The 17954-nt window shown below is 41.1% G+C and overlaps 1 protein-coding gene across 1 annotated transcript in view; it reads right to left on the bottom strand.

Moving 5' to 3' along the window:
• Nucleotides 1-539: 539 nt before the first annotated feature.
• si:ch73-206p6.1 (phospholipid scramblase 2) overlaps nucleotides 540-17954 on the bottom strand; it is a 49732-nt gene continuing 32317 nt past the window's right edge. Inside the window, exons 5-7 of the mRNA XM_060920734.1 lie at nucleotides 14729-14890; nucleotides 9886-10044; nucleotides 540-792 (exon numbers count right to left, since the gene is read on the bottom strand). Coding sequence (XP_060776717.1) covers nucleotides 763-792; nucleotides 9886-10044; nucleotides 14729-14890 — 351 coding nt within the window. The 3' untranslated portion in view covers nucleotides 540-762. The remainder of the gene's footprint in view (nucleotides 793-9885; nucleotides 10045-14728; nucleotides 14891-17954) is intronic.

Below are 17954 nucleotides of genomic sequence, written 5' to 3'. Positions count from 1 at the left end.
ACAAGTAGTTCAGTCTGAGGCAGGCAGGGTGTTTGAGTTAGCTCAAAAGCATCATTGCACATAGACTAGGATGGAGGTTAGTGAAATCCCTTAACCTTCAATGGCTCTAGTTGAGAACAGAGAGAGTCAGGACATCTCAGGGGGATCTAGTCCAATGTATACTGGCTTTTCAAAAAAAAAAAATCCTATGATTCACGTTTGATCAGTGTTGTAAAAATGCTGTTTTTCACCAAATGTCTTCTTGACACAGCATCTTTTCACACGGGGGAAAAAATAACCCACAAACATCCTTTGAGATGCCCATCTTAAACCTCACAATCTAATAAAACTTTCACGTGTTAATTTTGTGCACGGGCCTTAACTTCTTTCCATTAAACACGAATTGGATACATTTTTAGACCTAAAATATGATCAGAAAAGTAACCCTGCCTGACTTGAAATTAAATTTGTTGCCAAGCACATTTAATTTTACCAAGGTTTAAACTAATCCTTAATCATAAATACTGAATGCAATAAAGCTACAGATCCTGGATTTTTTTTTTTTTTGATGCAAAATGCATCTTTTGTTTTGTTGATCAGAATCCCCACCTTCACATTTTCACGATCGTGACCAAGCGGACACATGATCATCAGGATTAGCTGATCTGTTTATTTGTAATCAATAAACCTCCTGGTACAATATTTAACACGTTCATCCCAGTCCTCTTTCTGGAAAAGACCCTTACTCTTGTCCTTTCGGCTTCTTTCTGTTTCTCTCAGCCGCTAGTTGTTCGCCTCGAAAAACATGAAGTCCTGTAAAAAGAAGTATGAGAAACACAAATTACAGAATTAGATAAAAAGCACGTGACCCATCATAATTACGGAAGCTGAGAGAGGCCCTTCATATAATCCTTTTTTTTTTTATTCACCTTGTTATCCTGAGATAACGACATAATTAATTCAGGATCTCGAGAAAACACCACAACTAATTCGAGATCTCGAGAAAACAAAACCGTTATTTCGAGATCTCGAGAAAACAAAACAATTATTCCGTGATCTCGAGAAAACAGCTGAGATTTCCAGCAGAGCTGCGCCCCCTGTGGGTCACACAATGAAGATTTAGAAATTGGTGGACATGTAACGGAGCAGAAATGGCTTTTTATGATGCCTTGAGAGAGAGAGAGGGGCCAGTCTTCTGCGGAGGTGCCGCAGACTAATTTTGAAATTATCCCTTATTAAAAGACTTAATGCAATCTCTCCCTGTGTCAACCCCTGATCAAAATATTGCCTTATTAGGTGATCGATTATTCCAAACATTCTAATGACCAAAGTTGCGTCTATACAGAATGAGAAATAGCCCCAAAGTCAGCATATCACAAGTCTCTTGGCGCACCTGAATGAACCATTTCTCAGCTGTTTACTCGAGATCATGAAATAATTGTTCTGTTTTCTCGATCACGGAATAATTGTTTTGCTTTCTCGAGATCTCGAAATAACGGTTTTGTTTTCTCGAGATCTCGAATTAGTTGTGTTGTTTTCTTGAGATCCTGAATTAATTATGTCGTTATCTCGGGATAACAAGGTGAATTAAAAAAAAAGGATTATATGAAGGGCCTCTCTCGGCTTCTGTACATAATGCAAGTGACAGCTTAGTTATTATTTTCGATTAAACTAGTTTGTTGATGTATGTAAAGCAGAGGTGGACAGTAACAAAGTACGTTTACTTCAGTACTGTACTTGTGTACACTGAGTATCTGTACTTAAAGTGCCATTCCACCATTGGATGTATTCTTTGGCATAAAATACAATATATTTTGACAACATATATAAATGGTATCACTAGATAGAGAAATCTTTTAGCTTCAAAATGATATATCAAACATAATTTTTTGACAACGACAAGTATATTAATTTTGCGACCAAAGTCACCTACCCTTTTAATTTCCGCGCGTGATGTCATCGGCAGGTTCCCCTTCTTGTGTACCACGTGATGTGTGACGTGGCACATATCAGCAATGGCGGATAGAACGCGATAAAAATAATACCAATAAATCTAGCTAACTGAAAGATTAACTCAATTTTTCGCAATTTTTTTGGCCCCCATATACAAGGAGAAATGACTCTCTCACTTTGGGGGTTTCCTGGTCTAAAAATAGACCGACACGTGGTACACAAGAAGGGGAACCTGCCGATGACATCACGTTTCACTCCCGCGTGGAAATTAAAAGGGTAGGTGACTTTGGTTGCGGACGGCATGGTGGTATACTGGTTAGCGCTGTCGCCTCACAGCAAGAAGGTCCGGGTTCGAACCCCATGGCCGGCGAGGGCCTTTCTGTGCAGAGTTTGCATGTTCTCCCCGTGTCCGCGTGGGTTTCCTCCGGGTGCTCCGGTTTCCCCCACAGTCCAAAGACATGCAGGTTAGGTTAACTGGTGACTCTAAATTGACCGTAGGTGTGAATGTGAGTGTGAATGGTTGTCTGTGTCTATGTGTCAGCCCTGTGATGACCTGGCGACTTGTCCAGGGTGTACCCCGCCTTTCACCCGTAGTCAGCTGGGATAGGCTCCAGCTTGCCTGCGACCCTGTAGAAGGATAAAGCGGCTAGAGATGATGAGATGAGACTTTGGTCGCAAAATTAATATACTTGTCGTTGTCAAAAAATTATGTTTGATATCATTTTGAAGCTAAAAGATTTCTCTGTCTAGTCATGTTGTCATAAAATATATTGTATTTTATGCCAAAGAATACATCCAATGGTGGAATGGCACTTTAAGGTTTTTTTTTTTTTGGGGAAACTTGTGACTTTAATGTCACTACATTTGAAAGACAAATATCATACTTTTTACTCCACTACATTTCTATCAAGGTCCTCGTTCCTCTGAAGCGGCTTTGAAAGTGGAGGTTTTTTTTTTCTTTTCTAAAACGTGTTTGATTTTTTCGCAGGTGACACTGAGAGCCGATCAGTAATCACTCGGGTCACGTCACGTCCATAGACTGTATAAAATCAAGTTCAGTGATTTCTCAGCCGCGTTATTTGAACTTGATCAGTTGATGGCAGAATGGAAGGAGGCGGTTCTTCCAGGGAATGTACGCACCCATGGCTTTACCTAGAACTCATGTTTCAGTTTTCTGAAAGGACTAAAGATTCATTTCGTTTTAAATGTTTGCTTTGTTTACCTAAAATTAACCACATCACAGCCTACAAAAACTCACCGTCCAGCCTGCGGAAGCATATTGAGGGATGTAAACGTTTTATTCCAAGAGAAAGCTTGCAACGAAGCTGTCTGTGCTCTTTTAGAGCTAGCGAGAATGTTGCAAACATTGCTATGCAGTCTGGTTAGTCAAATCAAATGATTTCCTATGGATTTGCCCGCCAAGTTGCCATCGCCTTGTCCACGACTAACGTTAACACATAGCTAGTTAACTTGGACACTGTTAGTTAGCATGTAAAAACGGCGTTACACTAACATGAATAACGTTAACTTATCTGAAGTCCTTTCAGAAATATGTTTTAGCATAATCTTGCCAAATAAACAATGTAGAAGTCTTTCTTTTCTAGTAGTGTTAGCTACCCAATACGATTTTGAGTTTGAAAAGAGTTTGCTAGCATGTCAGGTGGAGTTTCACTGACTAGCTAGCTTAACGTTAAACCACCATGATGGCACAGCATGCGTTCATTTTGTGAATTCACAAAATAATCCAGTAGGTTGTTACAGAGGCATGAGGTATTATAAACGTTGTGTCAACAATACGTTGACAGAAATCGTACTTTTAATACTTAAGTATTTTTTAAAGCAAGTACTTCAGCACTTTAACTTAAGTAAAAAAAAAAAAAAAACTGACTGTCCAACTTTCATTTGTATTGGAGTAACATTTGACCAGTGGGATCTGTACTTTGACTTGAGTAATGAAGTTGGGTACTTTGTCCACTTCTGATGTAAATACGCTTTCTATTCTGTCCCTGATGATGAACTGTAGGTTCGAAAGCTCGGAATAAAACTTCATAAATTTATGTGGAAGACACGTTTTTATTGACTTAAAGGAACAGTCCACCGTACTTCCATAATGAAATATGCTCTTATCTGAATTGAGACGAGCTGCTCCGTACCTCTCCGAGCTTTGCGCGACCTCCCAGTCAGTCAGACGCAGTCAGACGCGCTGTCACTCCTGTTAGCAATGTAGCTAGGCTCAGCATGGCCAACGGTATTTTTTGGGGCTGTAGTTAGATGCGACCAAACTCTTCCGCGTTTTTCCTGTTTACATAGGTTTATATGACCAGTGATATGAAACAAGTTCAGTTACACAAATTGAAACGTAGCGATTTTCTATGCTATGGAAAGTCCGCACTATAATGACAGGCGTACTAACACCTGCTTCGGCAGCGCATTTATATCTGAGCTCCGTATCAATGCGCTGTCGAAGCGCGCAGAAGGTGTTAGTACGCCTGTCATTATAGTGCAGACTTTCCATAGCATAGAAAATCGCCACGTTTCAATTTGTGTACCTGAACTTGTTTCATATCACTGGTCATATAAACCTATGTAAACAGGAAAAACGCGGAAGAGTTTGGTCGCATCTAACTACAGCCCCAAAAAATACCGTTGGCCATACTGAGCCTAGCTACATTGCTAACAGGAGTGACAGCGCGTCTGACTGCGTCTGACTGACTGGGAGGTCGCGCAAAGCTCGGAGAGGTACGGAGCAGCTCGTCTCAATTCAGATAAGAGCATATTTCATTATGGAAGTACGGTGGACTGTTGCTTTAATATTATTCCCGCATACAAACACCCACCCTTTGGAAACAAGATCAAATGTTTAGCAAAAACCCATACAGCTTCCAATGGAGTTGATTAAAATGCAAGAGGATGGAAATAAACCAAAACGTGACATTTAAACATTATTTGAAGATGACACAGTGTGTGTATTTCATACATTTACAAATAATATAATCATTAGAAGTATGGCTGGATAATTATCATTTTGTTCTGAGTTTTATCATTTAATCATTTAAATAGCCATTTTCTTTACTTCAGCCCAATTTATTATTCTGTGACAGTATTTTGTATTTTTTTTTTTTGCTCAGATACCCCAAAACATCAAGAGGATTTTGTCAATAAAGCAGAAGAGCAAGTTATTCAAAAGTATGCCCATAAAAAATATTACTGAAGGTTTCATTGGAATACAAATGTATTAAGTGTCAAAATTGTCCATAACATTGGGAGAAAAATGTACTTAAATGAGCCAAAAAAAAAAAAAAGGTAGAAAATGTGTGTCCTGAACATGCTACTGTGACATACTGCTGTATCAATGACAATGTGGTGAGATTTCTAGTGTTCCTGTGAGATTTTCATCTACCTGCCTGTAAGTCACTTCCAGGGTTAAACACCGAGATGGAAGCCATACTCCTCCCCCCCCACAAGTTAGAATAATAGTTCGTTTCTACATTAAGTTCTGGGGTTTAAAAGGCGCGTTCACACCAATAAGTCCATTTGCAGAGTTGAAATCTGAGTGAAATTGATCCATTTTGATTTGGTTTCATACAGCACAACCAAGAGCAAAGACCTAGGGGTACAGTAGGAGTCCATTTCTGTCCCCCAAGGTACAGTCTACACTAACATACTGCCTAGGGCTCATCATTGGACCTCGAGGTAACTATCGCTACGTTCACACTGCAAGGCTTAATGCTCAATTCCGATTTTTTTGTGACATCCGATTTTTTTGTGAGGTCGTTCACATTAACAAATATATGCGACTTGTATGTGATCCTCAGTATGAACAAAAAGCGACCTAAAAGTGTTCCGCATGCGCATTGCAGGATACGACGACGTCACACGCAGTGAGCATGGCCAGTGTTTACGGAAGTAAAACCGCCCGGTTGCGGTATGACCCATCCAATCTAGCTTGAATAGCTGCATCCCCCCAAATGGAAATCAGCTCCCTAACCTCTGCGTCCTTCCATTGAGAAGATTCAGAACCTTCACAGCCCGAAGCGTCCCTCGCATTGATGTCATGTGCAGGGGCGCAGATACGTTTTTTGAACTGGGGGGGACAAAAAACTGGGGGGGGGGGGGGGGACAAAGCTGCCAGCAAACCAACCCCAACCCCGATATGCCTGTCAAACTTGTGGGTTACCATAGCAACCAAGCTCGAGCTCGCAACCTGTGCAGTCTGCGCAGCTCAACCAACCGAATATCAGTCTTTGTTTTGTTTTATGTGAGTTGTTGCAACTATGTATACACTGCTGTGCACCTCAATAAACCGAATGGTAATTAGTCTTTTGATTTTTCCGTGAGGTTTGCCTTATGCAAAGAAAGACAGCATAGACGTTTTTTCCTCCCTATAAGTGGGGGGGACCGAGCGAGGTGAATTTAAATCTGGGTGGGACGAGTCCCACCCTCTATCTGCGCCCGTGATTATGCGCCATGTTGTTGTAACTTTTTTTGAGAGACCCGCCGCCTACTTCAGCGCAGAATAGTGACGTTTGTGGCTTGTTGATGACGTGTAAGTCGGATGAATGCGACCTGGCGGTTCAGACTGAAGTCGCATATGAAAAGAGCGGATAGGAATCGGAATTAGGACCACATATCCAAACGGCCTGGGTCGGATTTGAAAAAATCGGATCTGTGTCGTTCATATTGTCAATAAAAGATCGGATACAGGTCACATATGGGCGAAAAGATCGGATTTGGGTCACTTCAGCCTGCAGTGTGAACGTAGCCTAGGTGTACCATTTTAGAGCCAAAAACTTGCATGTTCTCTAGCAGTATACAAAGGATACAAATAAGTACTGTAGAGGGTACAGCCCCAATGACAAGCCACTGTATCCCTAAAGGTACAATAATGTACTTTATTTTCTGAGAGTGTAGGGTTGAAAATGGGATTGCACAAATATAGCACTGGGAGGGGAAAAAAGTAGGGGAGACTTGGGACAGTTTGTATTCTCATAAATTAATTTCAACCAATCAGGTTTTAGATTCCATCAGAAGTTAGATGTTGCCCCTTAGGGTGACCTACATACTTTGGGTCTATGAAGCTGGACACTGCAGTAAGGTTTGTGTGGGTAAATATTTTTAAAAAATCAACCAAACCTTGTATTTTCTACTTCACCTCTACTTCCATCCTATGGTGTAATGCAGCGGTTCCCAAACTTTTTTGGCCGCGCACCCCCTTCTATACTCCAACCAGGTTGACGCACCCCCAGTTCCCCGGTTTCAAAAAACACACGCTTTCTTATAAAGGCAGCATCTTTAATCGTGCTAAAATGATAAACATCGTTTGCCACACCTGCAGGAAACCACAAAAGTGAAAAAACAAACAAACAAACAAAAAAAAAAAAAAAAACCAAAGCTTTCTTACAAAGGCAGCACATCGTGCTCGAATGAGAACATCGAATCACATTAACATATTATGCGCTCTCGTATTTGAATTAGATAGAATTTGATTGAAATGTAAGAGTTTTAAAACGTTGCAACACGGTAAATGCGCAAATTCATTACAAAGGGAGATCACATCGAGGCATGTAGTCTACCAGCCAGATATGGGGAAATCTAGTATTATTTATTCAAGTTCAGTTCTGCAGAAAACATTTAAGGATCCCCCCCCCCCCCCCCAACAAAAATGGTCAGATGGGGAGAGTTGGGACAGTTCATCATGTTGGAGGTTTTTTCTTGCGGTTCACAAATATAAAATTGTTTAAAAATGTTTGTTAAATGTAGGCATGTCTCTGCATAAGGATTAATCTTATTTCATTCCTTCTTGAGAATGGATCTGTTTTGTCGAATCAGATTTTGGGTAAACTGGCATTGTTCTAATCGCTGGACCAGTATTGTGTTCATAGAGTTCATATGTTACAAGTTTTGATAATAAATAAAAATTAAGCATGTAGGATTAAGCTGGGTATTTTATTTTTGTTCCCTTCTGCCCACTATTGCCGCTTTTCCACTACCAACGCAGCTGAGTTGGGCTGAGCCGTGCTGAGTTGGGCTGAGTCGAGCTGAGTGGGGCTGTTGGAGTTGCAGTTTGACTACAACCGCGCTGAACTGTGCTGGCTGGAAGTGGGTGGACACATTGGGTGGAGTTAGCGAAAGTGGGTGGACGTCACGTGATGTCGTTAAGCGGCGCAAACAGTGACATCAGTGGTCTTTTAAGCGGTAGTCTCACGACCCGGATAGTAAACAATAAACATGGAGGACATGGAGTCGTTAGTGTTTCTGGTCTTGGTGCTGTGGCTTGTTGTCACCGACAACGCCAACAGATACTGGCAAGAGCGTATAGATGAGGCGAGGCGCATAAGGCTTCAGAAATTCTTTTAATTTGTAATTCTTCTTCTTCTGGGTTTACAGATCCCAGCGTGCTCGCGGGGCGTGTGTGGGCATGTGAGGACACTCCTCCTCACCAATCAGTGCACAGGGGAGTGTCTCCTCACGCCCCCAGCCTCACTCAGCTCGGTTTGGCTCGCTTCAGCCCTACTCCAAAACCGTGCGAGTTTTGGGTGCTGATCAGGGCTGAAGCGAGCTGAGTCATGCTGCTCTAAGGTAGTCGAAACGCGAGCCGTGTGGGGCTGAAGTGAGCCGAAAAAGGGTAGTGGAAAAGGCCCATATGTCCCAAGTCTCCCCTCAATGTCCCATATCTTCCTGCAAAAATGATGACAGAAAAAGTGAAGCCTGAAGGCCGGTATATGTGACAAGCTGAGAAACTAAATGTTGTGGTAAGAGGGTATAGTAAATACTCTCTCATGCAATATGACTGATGCTACCTGCAAAGAATTTCACACAATCTACAAAAGCTGAAAACTTGTCCCAAGTCTCTCTGCCCTGACTTATGGGACTGTGTGTAGAAATCACAAGGGGGGGGGGGGGGGGGGCAACAACAACAAAAAAAAACCCACAAACAGACACCATCTTACGGAAGCCGCGAGAGGCCCTTCATATAATCTTTTTTTATTCACCTTGTTATCCCGAGATAACAATTCGAGATCTCGAGAAAACAAAACCGTTATTCCGAGATAACGACATAATTAATTCAGGATGTCGAGAAAAACACCACAACTAATTCAAGATCTCGAGAAAACAAAACAATTATTCCGTGATCTCGAAAAAACAAATTTATTTCATGATCTCGAGAAAACAGCTGAGATTTCTAGCAGAGCTGCGCCCCCTGTGGGTCAGACAAGGAAGACTTAGAAATTGGCAGACATGTAACGGAGCAGAAATGGCTTTTTATGATGCCTTGAGAGAGAGGGGGGCCAGTCTTCTGCGGAGGTGCCGCGGACTAATTTTAAAATTATCCCTTATTAAAAGACTTAATGCAATCTCTCCCTGTGTCAACCCCTGATCAAAATATTGCCTTATTAGGTGATCGATTATTCCAGACATTCTAATGACCAAAGTTGCGTCTATACAGAATGAGAAATAGCCCCAAAGTCAGCATATCACAAGTCTCTTGGCGCACCTGAATGAACCATTTCTCAGCTGTTTACTCGAGATCATGAAATAATTGTTTTGCTTTCTTGAGATCACAGAATAATTGTTTTGTTTTCTCGAGATCTCGAAATAACGGTTTTGTTTTCTCGAGATCTCGAATTAGTTGTGTTGTTTTCTCGAGATCCTGAATTAATTATGTCGTTATCTCAGGATAACAAGGTGAATAAAAAAAAGGATTATATGAAGGGCCTCTCGCGGCTTCCGTACCATCTTGCTGGGATTCTTTAGGACCAAGTGTTTTTCTAAATACCTTTCAAAAATCATATTAAAAAAAAAAGTGCAGATATGACCAGTGTCTTAAAGCATTTGGTGATTGTCCTGTCCAAGTTTAGTTAATGTGTTCATTAAAGTCTGTTAGATAAATTCAAACTATACATGTTAATAGATTCCCAGGACTGGACCCGAGAGTCTCATCACTGTACTCACAATGAGGAAGCAGAGTCCGATCATCACCGCTTTCATTCGGACATCGAGGTCCATGGGGAACTGGATCCCAAAGTTATCACTGTCTGTAAAGACCTCTCGGAGAAGCCCTGACCATTGTTTACTGATTCTTCCGATGCTCACTTCATCCATGGTCAAAATCTGTCAGAGGATATTAACACAGACGATATTTATTCATGAAAATATTCAACTTGTTTTACTCGTCTGCACATAAGGAATGAATATATAGGGCTTCCTTTGATGCTCATTAAAATATACACTATATTACTGGAATAAGTTTCCTGCTGATTAGTTATATGAAGCATATTTCATCCTGTGGCCTCAATGGATTTAGCAAAAAAACAAACAAAAAAAATCCTACTGTGGCTATATTTGTGTTTGCGTATGTAACTTTCCAGTATCTGAGATCATAATAATAAATCACTGAGGTCTCAGTCAGAAACTTACCCACAATTAAGGCTTATGTGTTAACCCCAGCCTCAAGCATTCAAGATCACAGTGATCTCCCAGTGTGTCAAGTTATTTCACCAAATACTTTGGATAAATTTGGGGGGAAAAAAAAAAACCCTGTCTTTTTTACTCACTAAAATCATGCATTTGTAAAGCCACTAGGAGACGTTTTAGCTTTGGGTCAAGTCAAGTCAATTTTACATGTACCGCACTTTTAACAATAGGACATTGTCCCAAAGCAGCTTTACAGACCTGTATCCCTAATGAGTAAGCCTGAGGTGGCTTCAAGTGGAAGTCTTTACAGTATGGGTAAACCGGCACCAAGAAGCCAGTGCAAGCATGCTGAGAATACATGCCCAATTCCCAAACTTTTGAGGTCATATTATGACACTTAGCACTTGCTAACTGAAGTTAATAAACTTGGTTGCAGCAGAAGTGTACAAGGATATAATGTGTAACCATCCTCAGTCAGTCATTCCATTTATACCCCCCAGCACTTCCCAATCATACAACTGGGGAGGGAGAAAGCAAACACATACTTCAGGACAGGACAGCATAATACACTTAGAAGAAAGCCTTATCTACCATCTTCTGCATACATGAGCTCACAGATGCCCTTGATTGGCCAGTATCTCTGTGATTGACCGGGGGAGGATGCCCTGCCCAATGCCATGAAAGTCTGTACCTCAAAAGTAGTATTATATTCATTCATCTCATTATCTCTAGCTGCTTTATCCTGTTCTACAGGGTCGCAGGCAAGCTGGAGCCTATCCCAGCTGACTACGGGCGAAAGGCGGGGTACACCCTGGACAAGTCACCAGCTGATTGCAGGGCTGAGACTTAGGCCCTGTCCACACGGCAACAGATTCAGGTGAATCTGATAAAATTGATTATCGTTTCGGCCTGGCGTCCACACGGCACCGGCGTTTTGGGTGCCCCAAAAACGAAATCTTTTGAGAATGGGTTCCAGAGTGAAAAAATCTGGCAACGGCGCCGTTGCGAAGTCGTCTGGATGAGTAGAACGGATTTGTTTACGATGATGTCACAACCACATAACTGTCAGGTGCTTCATGCCGGGTAGAAGTGTAACGAACTTGATGCGAGTTGTCAACAAATCCTATAACTTGGTTCATGAAACGTGCTTACAAAATATTTTCACTGTGAATATTTATTGTATAATGGTGCAAAGTGAGAGAGAGAGAGAGAGAGAGAGAGAGAGAGAGAGAGAGAGAGAGAGAGAGAGAGAGAGAATAGCCCTTAGGGCAGAGTCTTTAGTCCAAACACTGCAGAAGCAGTACCAAACTGCGCACCGCCCGTGCACTTTCCAAAAACAAAAACAATCCCGCCAGCAAAAATAGGAAAAAAAAAAAAAAAAGGAGCGATCTCACCTCTTCAGATGTTGGTTTAAGTCTGACAATACATTCCTCAAAAAGGGCGTAGAAGAACAAAGTAATCCATCAATGTGTAGCATTCAATTTATTCCGGACCATTAAAGAATTCTGGAAGAGATCAGAATGTTGGCGTACCGGCTTCCATCTACCCCCATTCATTCCTCTTTCCGCGTCTTTCGTTTTACGCTACTGATTAATAATCAAAACTTTATGTGGCTAATGCTACAGAAGAAGGGGTTTATGTGCATGCGTCTACGTCTTCTATTGTTCTGGTGTCTCCGATGGGACTGTCTTACAGCGCACGTAGAGGTGTGGCATGTGTATTGCATCATTTTCAGCAAGCGTTGCATTGCCATATGTGACTGAAATTTTACTGATCCTTTGCCCATGTGGACGCGATATTTAAAAAAATAAAAATAATAAATCTTGTTGCCGTTGTCGTGTGGATATAGCCTTAGAGACAACCAACCATTCACTCACATTCATACCTATGGTCAATTTAGAGCCACCAATTAGCCTAATCTGCATGTCTTTGGACTGTGGAGGAAACCGGAGCACCCAGAGGAAACCCACACAGATACAGGGAGAACATGCAAACTCCACACAGAAAGGCCCCCTGTGAGCCACTGGGCTCAAACCCAGAACCTTCTTGCTGCGAGGTGACCATGCTAACCACTACACCACTGTGCCACCCTCCTCCCAAGTATAACAATCACGAATGCATGCTAAATAATACAATTTCATCATAATCTCAAAAATAATTGTAGCAAGCTAAAACAGTTGTGTTCATGTTTGTGTGGCCCATAAAATACTGAAATGGGAGAGTAGACTTTCTAAAGTAGCTAACAATGGATCAAAGGGAAGATTTCACAGCCTGACCAGACAGTACATTACAAGCATTTAACAGATGTTCTTATCCAGAGTGACGTACAACATACCCAGAGCAGCCTGGGGAGTAGTTGAGGGTTAGGTACCTTGCTCAAGGGCACTTTAGCCATTCTTGCTGGTCCAGGGAATCAACCCAGCAACCTTTTGGTCCCAAACCTGCTTCTCTAGCCATTTGGCAATGGCTTCCCCAAAAGGTATTTCACAGCTTGACCTAACTATGGCTACAGAGACAGGAATCCTAACACATTCTGATGCCCCAGTTATCAGGATAAATAGAAATGAATCACAGATACAGAGCAGCAATAACATAGGGACTGACTTACCGTATTTAAAAATTGTACACATCTGCAGTGCATTCCTGATTTAACGATTAAAGGCATTCATTTTATTTATATATAACATTTGTAATCTCCTTAATGAACAAGTTATACAGTGTGTTACTGGCTCCCTCTTGTGGACAATTGTTTACTTGACAAATCTGAGAGTGAGTGAAACACTTCATATACACCGATAGCCATGAAATTAAAAACACTGACAGGTAAAGTGAATTAGATTATGTTGTTACAATGGCGGCACGGTGGTGTAGTGGTTAGCGCTGTCGCCTCACAGCAAGAAGGTCCGGGTTCGAGCCCCGTGGCCGGCGAGGGCCTTTCTGTGTGGAGTTTGCATGTTTTCCCCGTGTCCGCGTGGGTTTCCTCCGGGTGCTCCGGTTTCCCCCACAGTCCAAAGACATGCAGGTTAGGTTAACTGGTGACTCTAAATTGACCGTAGGTGTGAATGTGAGTGTGAATGGTTGTCTGTGTCTATGTGTCAGCCCTGTGATGACCTGGCGACTGTATAGGGTGTACCCCGCCTTTCGCCCGTAGTCAGCTGGGATAGGCTCCAGCTTTCCGCAACCCTGTAGAACAGGATAAAGTGGCTAGAGATAATGAGATGAGAATGAGATGTTACAATAGCACCTGTCAAGGGGTGGGATATATTAGGCAGCAAGAAAAGTTGTCAGTCAGTTCTTGAAGTTGATGTGTTGGAAACAGGAAAAATGGGCAAGTGTAAGATTTGGGCAACTTTGACACGGGCCAAATTGTGATGGCAAGATGACTGGGCATCTTTGAGCATGTCCAAAATGGCACATGGGTGGCACGGTGGTGTAGTGGTTAGCGCTGTCGCCTCACAGCAAGAAGGTCCAGGTTCAAGCCCTGTGGCCAGCGAGGGCCTTTCTGTGTGGAGTTTGCATGTTCTCCCCGTGTCCGCGTGGGTTTCCTCCGGGTGCTCCGGTTTCCCCCACAGTCCAAAGACATGCAGGTTAGGTTAACTGGTGACTCTAAATTGACCGTAGGTGTGAATGTGAGTGTGAACGGTTGTCTGTGTCTATGTGTCAGCCCTGTGATGACCTGGCGACTTGTCCAGGGTGTACCCCACCTTTCGCCCGTAGTCAGCTGGGATAGGCTCCAGCTTGCCTGCGACCCTGTAGAAGGATAAAGCGGCTAGAGATAACGAGATGAGAAAATGGCACATCTTGTGGGGTGTTCCTGGTATGCAGTGGTTAGTACCTATTAAAAGTAGTCCAAGGAAGGACAACCAGTGAACCAGTGACAGGGTCATGGGTGTTGAAGGCTCACTGACTCGCATGGGGCACGAAGGCTAGCCCATATGGTCCAATCCCATAGAAGAGCTACTGTAGCACAAACTGTAGAAAAAGTTAACATGGACACCTTTCTGTTTTAGCCAGAGTTAACTTTTTCAGCAGTTTGTTTTCCCCCCCGTTTTTCCTGCTCCCAACACATCAACTTCAAGAACTGACCATTCTCTTGCTGCCCAAGATATCCCACCCCTTGACAAGTGCCACAGTAATGAGATAATCAATGTAATTCACTTCTTCACTGGTCAGTGTTTTTAATTTTATGCCTAATCAGTGTATAAACCTAGCAGTAACTAGTTTGTTGCTGTTGAAATGACACAACCACTTTTAGGGCGCAGAACTCCAGAATTCTCATATTTGAAATGCATTTCAGCACAATCTGCAATACTCATTAATTAATCCCATAACGCATCTCCTGCAGTGTCAGAGATGAGAGCTCTGGGCAGAGACACAGTACCTCAAAGTCAACGTCTGGAAGGCAGCTCCAGCCACAGAAGGGTCCCTGCAGCTTCAGCACAGGCTCCTTATGCTCATTGTGAATGGTGAACTTGGGAATGAAAGGATGCCACTCTTGTTGCACATAACCTACAATATTTCCTGGTGGAGACTGAACCTCCAGCTGAGGGGTGGTGGGGGGAGGGACAGACAAAGAGAGAGAGAGGACAGATTTATTCAAAACCCAACTGGAAGGTTTTCGGGAAACACATCTGGATTTCCATTCAGCAAAAACGTTGCCTGCCAAAACATCAGAGCGAGCTGGGATTGTTTGCCTGTCTGCCAAGCCGTGAACATCAGTACCGATCCATACTTCGGTTTTTGCCAGGACAGAAACATCATGGGTGATGAAACAAGATCTTGGCTCAAATACTAGAATGGCTTCTGCTTCTATAATCTGAGCATCACTGATACAGCGTTCTCATCATCATTCATTGTACGCGTGCTGTTTTCTGTTCAAAGTGAAGTGGACTGAATTGTTTTGTGGTGACGTTATAGCATAAAACATTGCTGTGGAACCCAAAACAGCTGCAAGTCAAGCTGATGGAGAAAGAATGCAGGCGCTGTTAACATGACCAAACACCTTTTTTAGGTTTGATCTGAACTTCGATTTTTAAATATGTACAATCTGCCTTCTTTTTTATGTTACAGTGGTGCTTGAAAGTTTGTGAACCCTTTAGAATTGTCTATACATTTCTGCATAAATATGACCCAAAACATCAGATTTTCACACAAGTCCTAAAAGTACAGTGGCAAGCAAAAGTTTGGGCACCCTTACTAAAAATGTCTGTTACTGTGAATAGTTAAGTGAGCAGAACTCAGAATTCTTTTTTTTTTAAACTCAGAATTCATTTATTTGGATCTTCAACAAACATACATAAAGCATAAAAAACCAAAAATACTTGAAATAGGAAATATGAGAGATCCAGGGGACCTACATTAAGGTAATAAAAATAAAACCGCTATCATGCAGGCCACCATAGGCTCCCTGCAGGAACATAAAATATTTGTAGTTAACTTTTTTTAAATTTTCATAATATGATGTTTAGGTTTGTGATAAAATTTACATTTGACTTATCTTGATAAGTTTACACATAGCAATGTCACTTTTGAACAATCTTACATGTATAACATACTTAAGCATTATACATAGTAATAGGCATGCAGTCAGTGGTGTATAAACAATATATATATATATATATATATATATATATATATATATATATATATATATATATATATGTATGAAGAACATCTATCTGGAACATGTATAACAATTCACAATATTACAGCTCACACTATAGTTCTGAATGATATGGCATTTAACATATGAAGAGAACCCTTGAAGACTATGTGTATGAACCTTTTCTAGAATTATTTTTGGTGTGGATTTAATAGTTTGAGGTAGATCATATCGAACACATTTTTCAGCAAATTTGTGTTTCGTTCTTGGTTGATAAATTTGACTTGATGAGCGTGTATTATGAATTGGAGTTACAATATTAAAAGGTAAAGATTGAAAATAGCTGGGAAGAGTGCCTTCATGATATTTGAAATAAAATTTAAGTTTCTGTAGATAGAAAATATCTTCAAGCTTCAACAAATGGAGGTTCTTAAACAAGGGTTCTGTATGACAATTATATTTAGCACATGAAATGACTCAATTTTCTTCTGAATCTTAAAAATCCGTTCACAATTAAATCCCCAAAGTAAGATACCAAAGTTTAGATGTGATAACACAAGAGAATTGTAAATCTTTATTTTTGCATCAAGGGGTCGAATATTTTAAGTCTGTTTAGTATGCCTAAAGTTTTAGAAATTTTGTTTGCAATTTTGTCAACATGATCTTTCCAATTGAGGTTTTCATTTATTGTTAAGCCAAGAAAATTGAATGTACTGACTCTTTCAATAGAAATATTTATTTGGAGATCAATGTGTCCAACTGATCACCAAAAGGCATAAAGGAAAAGACGGCACATTTCTTTTCAGTGTTTTCTGCAAGATTTGTTTATTATTTTTGTTTTGTACAATTGGAGAGTGAAAAAAAGAAAAGGAACACCAATGCAAAAGTTTGGGCACCCCAATACATTTGAGTTCTCAGGTAACTTTTACCAAGGTTCCAGACCTTAATTAGCTTATTGAGCTGTGGTTTGTTCAAATTCTTTGTTAGGAAAGGTCAGATGATGCAGATTTCAAAGCTGTATAAATTCTCTGACTCCTCAAACTTGTCCCGAAAATCAACAGCCATGGGCTCCTCTAAGCAACTTCCTCGCATTCTGAATAATAAAATAATTGATGCTCACAAAGCAGGAGAAGGCTACAAGAACATAGCAAAGTGTTTTCAGGTAGCTGTTTCCTCAGATTGTAATGTTAAGAAATGGCAGTGAACAGAAACAGTGGAGATCAAGGTGAGGTCTGGAAGATGAAGAAAATTTTCTGAAAGAACTGCTCGTTGGATTGCTAGAAAGGCAAATAAAAACCCGTTTGACTGCAAAAGACCTTCAGAAAGATTTAGCAGACCCTGGAGTGGTGGTGCACTGTTCTACTATGCAGTGACACCTGAACAAATACGACCTTCATGGAAGAGTCATTAGAAGAAAACCTTTCCTGTGTCCTAGCCACAAAATTCAGTGTCTGAAGTTTGCAAATGAACATCTAAATAAGCCTGATGCATTTTGGAAGCAAGTCCTGTGGACTGATAATCAAAATAGAACTTTTTGGCCACAATGTGCAAAGGTATGTTTAGAGAAGAAAGGGTGCCAATTTCCAGGAAAAGAACACCTCTCCAACTCTGAAGCATGGGTGTGGATCGATCATGTTTTGGGGTTGTGTTGCAGCCAGTGGCACAGGGCACATTTCATTGGTCGAGGGAAGCATGGACTCGAATAAATACCAGCAAATTCTGGAAGCAAACATCACACCATCTGTAAAAATGTTGAAGTTAAAAAGAAGATGGGTCCTACAATAAGACGATGATCCAAAACACACCTCAAAATCTACAATGGAATACAACCCAGATTCCAAAAAAGTTGGGACAAAGTACAAATTGTAAATAAAAATGGAATGCAATAATTTACAAATCTCAAAAACTGATATTGTATTCACAATAGAACATAAACAACATATCAAATGTCAAAAGTGAGACATTTTGAAATTTCATGCAAAATATTGGCTCATTTGAAATTTCA

Source organism: Neoarius graeffei, chromosome 5, assembly GCF_027579695.1.
Source record: "Neoarius graeffei isolate fNeoGra1 chromosome 5, fNeoGra1.pri, whole genome shotgun sequence".
In the NCBI taxonomy this organism is placed as follows: Eukaryota; Metazoa; Chordata; class Actinopteri; order Siluriformes; family Ariidae; genus Neoarius; species Neoarius graeffei.
Note: the sequence above shows the minus strand (reverse complement) of the source record. Positions and strands in the feature narration are given on the sequence as shown.